The sequence below is a fragment of the Aquarana catesbeiana genome, linkage group LG13, assembly GCF_042186555.1.
Source record: "Aquarana catesbeiana isolate 2022-GZ linkage group LG13, ASM4218655v1, whole genome shotgun sequence".
NCBI classification, from domain to species: domain Eukaryota; kingdom Metazoa; phylum Chordata; class Amphibia; order Anura; family Ranidae; genus Aquarana; species Aquarana catesbeiana.
In genome coordinates, this window is record NC_133336.1 from 17,649,589 (window position 1) to 17,661,608 (window position 12,020).

Genomic DNA, 12,020 nt, shown 5'->3' on the forward strand with positions numbered 1-12,020 from the left:
CCGATCTCTGTAAATCTCCGCGGCTCTTTAACCATGTGATCGGCTGTGTCCAATCACAGCGGGTCACATGTAAACACGGAGATGCCGGTAATCGGCCCTCCTCTCCTCACACTGACAGAGTGTGAGGAGAGGAGAGAAAATCAGCGGCATCTCCTCACAGGAAGACATCTTGGAATGTAATCAGGGCACTGATTGCAATATAGCGTCACCAATCAGTGCCCACTAGTGGCAGCAAGTGCCACCAATCAGTGCCCATTAGCAATGCCAGTCAATGCTGGCAATCATTGCCGCCTATCAGTGCCCATAAGTGTGGCATATTAGTGCCTCCTCATCAGTGCCCACCAGTTCAGCCTATCAGTGCCCATCAGTGAAGGAGAAAAGTTACTTAGTTACAAAATTTACTGACAGAAAAAAAAAAAAGTAAAAAACATTTTTTATTTTTGGTCTTTTTTTTTTTTTTTTTTTTGTAAAAAATAAAAATTCCAGCAGTGATTAAATACCACCAAAGGAAAGCTCTATTTGTGTGAAGAAAAATGATAAAACAATTTTGTTTTGGGTACAGTGTAGCACGACCACACAATTTTTCATTCAAAGTGAGACAGCGATGAAAGCTGGGAATTGGCCTGGGCAGGAAGGGGGTGTAAGTGCCCGGTAGGCAAGTTTTTAAAATGCAAAACTCTGGCGGGTGTAACAAGATGTCCGCTTCCCCCCCTTCTCAGTGTACCCTCACTGTGGAGAAGTGCGGGGGTGTAGCAAGATGGCGGCGACTAAATGTCACACATTCTGACGGGTTACCAAATCTGACGAAACACCGGCAACTCTAATGGAGGCGGCCATCTTGGTAGAGGCGGGGCAGCTTTGCCTCCCCATGTCTGAGCCTCCAGCAAGGAGAACATTGATCAGCACAGCAGTGATATCACCAAATCTGCTGGGAATAGAGAGGTCAGAGGAGGGAGCGCCATTCTTCCCACTGACACCAATGATGGGGGGCGGAGGGGTAGACAGAGAGAAGAAGAGGGGTATGGAAGGGAGGGGGGAGGGTTGATAGAGAGAAGTTGAAGGATATGTACACCCCACAATGATCTTCTCCCACTTGCTCTGTTATATGTCCCATTGTAAACGTTTTTTCGTATATTTGTTCATTAAATATAAAGAATCCTGCCAAAAACATGGCGCCCCGGTCACTTCCGGTGCCGCTCTCTGATCGGCTCTGATTGGTCACACACCTGTGTCGGAGGCTCCGCCCTTCTCCTGCTCCACCAGTCGGCTCAGCTCGGCGGTCGCCTCCCCCTGTAGCCGCTCCAGTCCGCCCAGCAGCCCCCGCAGAGTCCGCTCGCAGCTCACCCGGAACGGGCGCCGCCCGCCGTCCCTGCCCGTCAGCTCCGCGCTCACCTCCATGCTTTCCACGCTTCGTGACGTCGCGTGGGTCGGAGACCGAGAAGCCATCTTTGAGCCTGGCGCGACCTCATCAGACGGGGCGCCCGATGCCGACGGAACGCCGCGTCGTCACGACAGCGGCGCCGGAAGTGAGCGGCCCAGCCAACCAGCTCCGACGACTTCCGCCCGCCGGACCCGGAAGTGGCTTCTTTTCTCTTTCTGTTTTGCGGGATGGCGGCAAGTGGAGAGGAGAGGCAGGGAGAGAAGAGGAGCGCCGAGGAGGAGCCGGTCCTGTCCCTGCTGGATGTCCTGGAGGAGGACGACGCCCTGCAGGATGAGGCGTGTGCTGTGCTGGCGGGGAGTGACGCCGAGAAGTGCTCCTACCCCCAGGTACCTACCTACCTCCCATATATACCCACCTACCTCTTATATACCCACCTACCTCCTATATATATATATATATATATATATATACACACACACACCTACCTACCTCCTATATATATACACCTACCTCCTATATATATATACACCTACCTACCTCCCTTATATACCCACCTATCCACCATAGGAAAAGTGCTCCTACCCCCAGGTACCTACCTACCTCCCATATATACCCACCTACCTCTTATATACCCACCTACCTCCTATATATATATATATATATATATATATATATATATATACACACACACCTACCTACCTCCTATATATATATATACACCTACCTCCTATATATATACACACCTACCTACCTCCCTTATATACCCACCTATCCACCATAGGAAAAGTGCTCCTACCCCCAGGTACCCACCTATCTCCCTTATATATACCCACCTACCTCCCATATATACCCACCATAGGAGAAGTGCTCCTACCCACAGGTACCTACCTCCCATATATACCCACCATAGGAGAAGTGCTCCTACCCACAGGTACCTACCTACCTCCCATATATACCTACCTCCCATATATATACCCACCCTCCTCCTATATATATATATATATATATATATATATATATATATATATACCCACCATAAGAGAAGTGCTCCTACCCCCAGGTACCTACCTCCCTTATCTACCCACCTACCTCCCTTATATATACACCCACCTACCTCCCATATATATATACCCACCCACCTACCTCCCATATATATATATATATATATATATATATATATATATATATATATATATACCCACCATAGGAGAAGTGCTCCTACCCCCAGGTACCTACCTCCCATATATATACCCACCTACCATAGAAGAAGTGCTCCTACCCCCTGGTACCTACCTTCCTTTTATACCCACCTACCTCATGTACCCATCCTCCTCCCATATATAACCCCCAACCATAGAAGTGCTCCTACCCACTATATATATATATCCATCTACAAGGGCTGCAACTAACGTGGCCGGTTATTGTTTCGATTATTTGGTTAATAACCTTTAAAAAAAAGGTGTGGTGTATAATTTAGTTAATATATAAAGTTTAAAAAAAGGCAATTTTATTCTTAAATATCTCTATGCAGTGGTAAATATAAATAACCAACTATATGGTTAGGGAGCAAAATATCGAATCCACTCTGAGAATAACAGACAGAAGAGATATACTGTATATACTATTAGAGGAGATAGATACTGTATATACTATTAGAGGAGATAGATACTGTATATACTATTAGAGGAGAGATATACTATTAGAGGAGAGAGATATACTGTATATACTATTAGAGGAGAGATATACTGTATATACTATTAGAGGAGAGATATACTATTAGAGGAGAGATATATACTGTATATACTATTAGAGGAGAGAGATATACTGTATATACTATTAGAGGAGAGATATACTATTAGAGGAGAGATATATACTGTATATACTATTAGAGGAGAGATATATACTGTATATACTATTAGAGGAGAGATATACTGTATATACTATTAGAGGAGAGATATACTGTATATACTATTAGAGGAGAGATATACTGTATATACTATTAGAGGAGAGATATACTGTATATACTATTAGAGGAGAGATATACTGTATATACTATTAGAGGAGAGATATACTATTAGAGGAGAGATATATACTGTATATACTATTAGAGGAGAGATATATACTGTATATACTATTAGAGGAGAGATATACACTGTATATACTATTAGAGGAGAGATATACACTGTATATACTATTAGAGGAGAGATATACACTGTATATACTATTAGAGGAGAGATATACTGTATATACTATTAGAGGAGAGATATACTGTATATACTATTAGAGGAGAGATATACTGTATATACTATTAGAGGAGAGAGATATACTGTATATACTATTAGAGGAGAGAGATATACTGTATATACTATTAGAGGAGAGAGATATACTGTATATACTATTAGAGGAGAGAGATATACTGTATATACTATTAGAGGAGAGAGATATACTGTATATACTATTAGAGGAGAGATATACTGTATATACTATTAGAGGAGAGAGATATACTGTATATACTATTAGAGGAGAGAGATATACTGTATATACTATTAGAGGAGAGATATACACTGTATATACTATTAGAGGAGAGAGATATACTGTATATACTATTAGAGGAGAGATATACTGTATATACTATTAGAGGAGAGATATACTGTATATACTATTAGAGGAGAGAGATATACTATTAGAGGAGAGATATACTGTATATACTATTAGAGGAGAGAGATATACTGTATATACTATTAGAGGAGAGAGATATACTGTCTATACCAGGGGTCTCAAACTGGCAGCCCTCCAGCTGTTGCAAAACTACAAGTCCCATGAGGCATTGCAACACTGACAATTACAAGCACGACTCCCAAAGGCAGAGGCATGATGGGACTTGTAGTTTTGCAACAGCTGGAGGGCTGCCAGTTTGAGACCCCTGGTATATACTATTAGAGGAGAGGGAGATCCGGTATATACTATTAGAGGAGATATACTGTATATACTATTAGAGGTTGAATCTGGTATTTAAAGAAAAAAAAAAGTTAGACTGTTTTGCATATTTTCATACAGAACTGTAATATATTTTATACTGGCCATACAAAAACAATGTCTTCCTTCAAAAAAAAAATTTTAAGAACGTTCGTTTGATTTTCCAATCGTTAGTGAGGTCAAATCGACGTTCTTTTTCTACCACAGTGACGGGAAAATTGAGAAATAATACAAAACTTCTTGGTGAGAGGAATTCTCAGTGTTTGTGGTTTTCATTCAGAAATGACATTCATTTTAAAACTGAATGTTAAAAGCAAGAGAAAGTTTCAAACAACAACATTCCTTCATTCAGCGAATGTACAAAGATGTTTTGTCTGAATATCCTCATCTGGGAATTGATCCGTGTGGCCAGAATAGGGCTCACTTATGCAGTTTGCTTTTGATCTGTTTCTGCAGTGATTTTTGCTGTGCGTTTTGATTTTTGCCCACGAGATTTTGCTGTGATTTGCGTTTTTGCATTTTTTAATTTTTTTTTTTTGGCCAATTTGAAAATCAAATTTCTGCAAAAACGCACGACATGCTTTTCTGCAGCTTCTCTATTGAAGTCTATTGAAACAAAAAAAAGAACCGTTTTGCATTGAAAAAAGTCCCTGACCCTTTCCAAATACGCAGCAGCTGAAAAAAAAATGTGAACAGGTCCCACAGGAAACCATGTTAACTGTAGTGTGTTTCTGCAAAAATCACTAAAAAACACATAGATGTGAACCAGGTCTAAGATGTTTAGTAACATAATGGGGTTAAAAAAACTAAAATTAGCCCTTTATAGTACAAAAAGAGAAAATAATCGTTACTATAAGGGGTTTATTTATACTGTGGAACAGTGAAAGTAAATAGATTCTCTCTCTCTCTCTCTCTCTCTCTCTCTATCCATCTCTCTCTCTCTCTCTCTCTCTATCCATCTCTCTCTCTCTCTCTCTCTCTATCCATCTCTCTCTCTCTCTCTCTCTCTCTATCCATCTCTCTCTCTCTCTCTATATCTCTATCCATCTCTCTCTCTCTATATCTCTATCCATCTCTCTCTCTCTCTCTCTCTCTATCCATCTCTCTCTATCCATCTCTCTCTATCCATCTCTCTCTATCCATCTCTCTCTATCCATCTCTCTCTATCCATCTCTCTCTATCCATCTCTCTCTATCCATCTCTCTCTCTATCCATCTCTCTCTCTATCCATCTCTCTCTCTCTCTCTCTATATCTCTATCCATCTCTCTCTCTCTCTCTATATCTCTATCCATCTCTCTCTCTCTCTCTCTCTCTATCCATCTCTCTCTATCCATCTCTCTCTATCCATCTCTCTCTATCCATCTCTCTCTATCCATCTCTCTCTATCCATCTCTCTAAGTAGGATAAAGGAGGATTCTAATTAGGAGTCAGACATGAAGCTATATGAAGGGATATATTTTGTAGTAAAGTAGTACTAAAAGCTGAGCCTTTTTTTCATGGATATGATCTCTCTCAGAGGTGCTGCTACCCACAGATACCATATATGATATATACCTACCTACCCACCATATGAGAGGTGCTTATACCCTCGGATACCTACCATATATACCCCATAGTACATGTCTACCTGTTAATGTACACAGGAGCTTTGGACCTCCTCAGTTATCTACCCCATATATATACTCCCATATAACCCTCAGTTATATCCTGTATGTGTTCCCACCATTATATGGAAAGTGACCCTGACAAGTGCCTGTGTGTCTGATACCTGAAGCCCCCCCCAATGCCACCCATCCCCCCCATATGTGGGAACACTCCTCCCTGATACCTGGATCATCCTGCACAGTAATCCCACATCCACAGCACTCAGACAAGTGGGGACCCCCCCCCCCCCCAATTGTTTCCATCAGGGGTGTCCAACCTTTTGACCTTCCTGGGCCACATTAGCAGAATCCGACCATGCAGCATTTACTTCCCCTGCTGCTGGGGCTTTTGCAAACATGGCCGCCCCCCCCCCCCCCCCCCCAGCCATGCATTTGCCTGACTTGTCAATGTAGGATGCCACTACTGCTGTGTTAACACGGCATCCCCAGCGCCCCTACAGACGTGCATTTGGCTGGCTTATCAATGTTTGCTCTTGCACAGCATCTCTACAGACATGCATGGGCTGGGCTTGTCTGTGTCGCCTGCCGTGGCTCTGTGTGCACAGCATCCCCCAGCGTCCCTCCAGACAAGCATTTGCCTGGCTTGTCAATGTATGCTGCCCCGGCTGCTGTGTTTGCATGGCATCCACGGACATGCATGGGCTAGGCCACTATGTGTGCATGGCATTCCTGGCATCTCTACAGATGTGCATGAGCCAGGCTTGTCTGTGCCGGCCGTCGTGGCTGCTATGACTGCCCCCCCCATTTCTGACAATCTTATTATATTTGTGTATATTGTGTCCTTGCAGGGCTATGTGAAGAGACAAGCACTGTACGCCTGCAGTACCTGCACTCCAGATAAAGAGGAGCCTGCCGGGATATGTCTGGCCTGTACATACAAGTGTCATGAAGGCCACGACCTGTTTGAGCTCTACACCAAGAGGTACCCCTCCCCCACCCCCCAAACCCTCCTATATAATGAGAGCCTTTCGCCCGCCCTCTGCTCTCCCTCTGTGTAATTAACGTGTTTCTTTTGTTTTCTGCAGGAACTTTCGCTGCGATTGTGGAAATGCCAAATTTAAACAGCTGGAGTGCAAGTTATATCCGGTACGTACCGACATTTATAATGTTATCAGACACCTGCTATATTTATCTATGGTGGAGGGACGTCAGGCTTTATAATGAGGACAAGTGGATAAGTAGTGCTGGACTCTGGGGCTGCTCTATTTGTTTTCCTATCCCATGGTACTGGTAGTGGTGTTTGTACAAGTTATCTGATTCCCACACCTCCTCTGGTTTGTAGTGTAACCAGTTGAGCTCCAGAGCAATTTTTTTCATTTTTCGCATATATGTAAAAAGTTTCATTTTTGGCAATAAAATGACTTAAAGCGGAGTTTCACTAAAAAAAAAAATTTTAGATGTCAGCAGCTGCAAATACTGCAGCTGCTGACTTTTAAAATAAGGACACTTACCTGTCCCGGGGTCCAGCGATGTCGGCACCCGAGACCAAGCCGTCCCTCGATCCTTGGGTGCTGCCGCCGCCATTCTCACTGAGGGAATCAAGAAGTGAAGCCTTGCGGCTTCACTGCCCGGTTCCCTACTGCGCATGCGCGAGTCGCGCTGCGCGTCTACACTGGTCCCCGTTGTGTTGTGGGAACTGTGTATTTCCCACAACACAACGGGGGTGGGCGGGGAGTCTGCGGCTAGCTATACCCGGAAGTGGGTGCAGATACCTGTATTATACAGGTATCTGCACCCCCCCTCCCCCCTGAAAGGTGCCAATTGTGACACTGGAGGGGGGGAAGAATCCGATGAGCGGAAGTTCCACTTTAGGGTGGAACTCCGCTTTAAAGCGGAGTCCTGCCGGTTTAAAAAAAAAAAAAAAAAAGCAGCTGCTGACTTTTAAAATATGGACACTTACCTATCCAGGGCAACCGCGATGTCGGCACCCGAAGCCGATCCGTCCGTCGGCTCCAGGTGGAGGCGCCGCCATCTGCGGTAAGGGAATCAGGAAGTGAAGGCCTTGTGGCTTCACAGCCTGGTTCCCTACTGCGCGAGTCTCGCTGCGCAATTCCACTGGTCCCTGCTATCTTCTGGGACCGGTGTCTCCCAGAAGACAGCGGGCGGGGGGAACGGAGGAGGCGCCGGATATAGCATAGATATCCGCGGATATTGCGACTATCTATGCCCGGAAGTGGGAGCAAATACCTGTATTAGACAGGTATCTGCCCCCCCCCCCCACTGAAAGGTTCCAAATGTGACACCGGAGGGGGGTAGGATTCTGAAAAGTGGAAGTTCCATTTTTGGGTGGAACTCCGCTTTAAACCCTCCCCCCTCCCAGAACATTACATATTTTTTTTTTTTTGAAAGCAGAAGCCCTGTAGAATAAAAAGGGGATAGTTGCAAATTTTTATGTCACATTTACGCAACTGTTTATTACATTTTAATTTTCAGGACACAAATATAACAAAATTTAATTTTAGTGCAAAAACTCACAATATAAAACACACTTTTAGTTGATTTTAAAAGATGAGGTTGCATCAAGTGAATAGATAACCCAACATTCCATGTCTTAAAATTGTGTGCCCCCGCGATATCGCCAAATACAATGGTGCCAAAAATCACCATTAGGTGACGCTTTAAAGGCCTTTTATATTTTTTTTTAATTTTTCAAACTTCATATGTATGAAAAGTTTGAGATATAGATATGTATATGTGTGTGTGTGTGTGTGTATATGTATGTGTGTGTATGTGTATGTATGTATGTATGTATGTATGTGTATATATATATATATATATATATATATATATATATATATATATATATATATGAGATAGATAGATATCTACTTTTTTTTTCTAACTTTTCTTTTATTTCTGTTTGTTTTTACTTGGTACCACAAGGAGTTAATAAACCCCTATGTGATAATATTGGGCAGGTGACAGGTACTCTTTTTATGGAGACATTAGCAGACCCCAATGTTTCCCCTACCCTTCACACCATCTAGCTAAGCACAGATCGGCTTGGTTAGAAGTGTTCTCTGGCTGTACTGGCCAGGAAATAGTGCATCTGAAACCAGAAGTGACATCACTTCCGGTTTCATTGTTTGCATGTGAGATCGAGGCATGGGAGCACTTTTTATTTTTTTTAATTTGTATTTCTTTTATTTTGCATTTTTACACTGTCGCTTTTAATTATTTATTTTTTTGGATCACTTTTATTCCTATTGCAAGGAATGTGAACAACCCCTTGTAATAGTAATAAGGAATACAGGTCTTCTTTATGGAGAGATCTGGGGACTAAAAGACCCCAAATCTCTTCCTAACCTGCAAAAGAACAAAAAAAAAAAATAAAAATTTTTTTTGATATTCTGCTATATATATATATATATATATATATATATATATATATATATATATATATATATATATATATATTTACATCCACTTCCAAAGCTGATCTACTCTGATCGCTTTAGAAAAAAAAAATATTTTCTGTCAGCCTAGACTGGAAGTGACATCATGACGTCGCTCTGGTCCTCCAAAGCCATAGAGTTAACCAAAGAGTGCTAACTCTTTGATCACCTATGGGAGCAGCTGGCCTCACCGTTGGATCGTTTCTCGGGTGAACCGACAGAAACGATGACCAGTGAGCCTCAGCAGGAGAGGGGTATTGGCTTCAGTCATAATACCGGTAAACCACTTGCAGACCGCAACGTATACAGGGGATTTTATTTTAGAGCGGTGATGTAATTTAGGATGAGTGTGGTGGGATTGGCTGCATGCAATTGGTGAGTCTATTATTGTGATCTGTTTTGTCTTACAGGATAAAGAGAAGAAAAACCTGGCTAATAATTACAATGACAATTTCTTTGGCTTGTACTGCACATGTAAGAGACCGTATCCCGATCCTGAGGACGAGGTGAGCACGTTGTCAAGTTCTTCCACTATCTTTTACACTCCATTCACACTCATGCGACTTAAAAAATTGTGTGACTTTGATGCCATTTTGTTGCGACTCTGACTTTTCATATCATGCAGATGCAACTTTCATGTGTCTTTTGAGGGTTTACATTGAAGTCTTTGGCCCTCATATCACATGAACGTCAGACCAAAGTAGCGCAGGAACTACTTTAAATTCACTGCTACCTTAAGTCGCCCAGATATGAACAGTACTCATTGGGAAACGTGGGGTGTGACTTGCTATGCAAATTTGGGACCCAATTATTATTCAGGGTGAATCTGCACTGTTTTAGACCCCATACACAGATTTTCTGCAGATTTGTTTTCTTCAGATTTATCAAAATCATGTAGTGTAATGGTCTGCCTGATTGCATACAAATTGAAACTCTTAAGGTTTGACCTCATATTATATGGTTTTGTTAAATCTGAAGACAAAAATCTAATAGTGTGTATGGGGTCTAATACCAGAATTTATCATATGATTTTTGTCTCTTACAGACCCCAGATGAGATGATCCAGTGTGTAGTGTGTGAGGACTGGTTTCATGGCAGAGTAAGTGCTGAGTTCTTTACATTCTTTGAGCCACTTATTTAGATATGTCGTCTTGGTCTGTTGTCCTGTAAACTTTGGTGTCTTGGATAATACCATTATAATATTTGAACCCTTTTTGTAGACTAATAACACCAGAATTTCCCTCAGGATTTAACCATGAGAAAGTGTATCCCCTTTACAGTTAAAAGGAATTTAAAAACTTTTTTTTTTTTTTTTTTTTTTATAGCGAGGGCTGAAATTTCCATGAACAATGCAAATTTTTACTGTATCGCTAAAAACCATCAACAGTCTAATTTTACAATTGCATTTTTTTTTTTTGCAGCACCTAGGGGCAGTTCCACCAGAGCACGTTGAGTTTCATGAGATGGTGTGCCAGGGCTGTATGGATCGCTGTTCTTTTCTTTGGGCCTACACTGCCAAGTTAGGAGGTAAGAACTGCATTCTCAGTGATGTCACTGGTCTCTAGTGATTGGATAGACTGCTGATGTCACCGGTCTGTAGTGATTGGATAGACTGCTGATGTCACCCGTCTGTAGTGATTGGATAGACTGCTGATGTCACCGGTCTCTAGTGATTGGATAGACTGCTGATGTCACCGGTCTCTAGTGATTGGATAGACTGCTGATGTCACAGGTCTCCAGTGATTGGCTGCATTCTCAGTGATGTCACCGGTCTCTAGTGAACAGGTAGGTTGCCTTCATTGAATATCTTGTGTTTGCTTGCAGTTCCTGGTGTCACCAAGATTACCAAAGCAGAAACAGAACATGAAGATGTTAAAGTTGATGATTGTCCTACGGAAACGGCTAACACTCAGAATGGACTAACAATAAAAAGTGAAGAAGTAAAGGTGGAAATAGCAAAGCTGCCAGAAGTGAAGGAGGAAGTGAAGGAGGAAGTGAAACCAAGCTGTCCATCCACCAGCAGTGATCAGGTAATTCCCAGCCTACAGCAGGCTCATCTGCCTATAAACAGTCCAATGTGCATCCGCTTAATATATGCTTACAGGCACCAGAGTCAGCCGGTGTAGACACAGAACTGAATGTTTGTGACTCCTTTGAGATTTTCCATCCCTTCCTAGTCCTTTGTCTGCTCCTATGTCACTGGACAGGATATGAAGTGAACCCTTCTAAATGGGAACACAGACTGCAATAAAATGTTCTAAAGCTTCCACACTCAGTCCAAAACTTAAAAGAACTTTCTCTAAGCGTCTTCCAGGGCAGCCATGAGACCTATGGCTTCTCTTACCAAGACAGAAACATGTTTATGCCCACTGGATAAAAGGGCGGTCCTCCAGGCCCCATGTCAGTATTGGTGTTTCCTCCGGACGGGGACGGGGGGGTTGTAACATGTTTCCTGGAACTGGTTCCCATAGGTCTCATAAGTGTGGCGATTGTCCCAGGTCCCAGAGCGGCACATCCATTGGGGGAGTAGGTTTGTGGCTGCTGTCCCTGCTTCTCAGTGTATGGGGAATGCCAGCACCGCAGTGTACGCCTGAGCTCCTGTC

General features: G+C 42.6%; 1 protein-coding gene across 1 annotated transcript; it reads left to right on the forward strand.

Annotated features, from left to right (window-relative positions):
- Window positions 1-1,541: 1,541 nt before the first annotated feature.
- Window positions 1,542-11,399, forward strand: UBR7 (ubiquitin protein ligase E3 component n-recognin 7; the record flags this gene model as incomplete). The annotated part of the gene is given in 7 exon segments (XM_073610074.1): window positions 1,542-1,767; window positions 6,811-6,944; window positions 7,048-7,108; window positions 9,828-9,923; window positions 10,463-10,516; window positions 10,839-10,944; window positions 11,242-11,399. Coding segments are annotated over 7 exon segments (768 nt in total), but the record flags the coding sequence as incomplete, so codon positions are not given.
- Window positions 11,400-12,020: the final 621 nt, after the last annotated feature.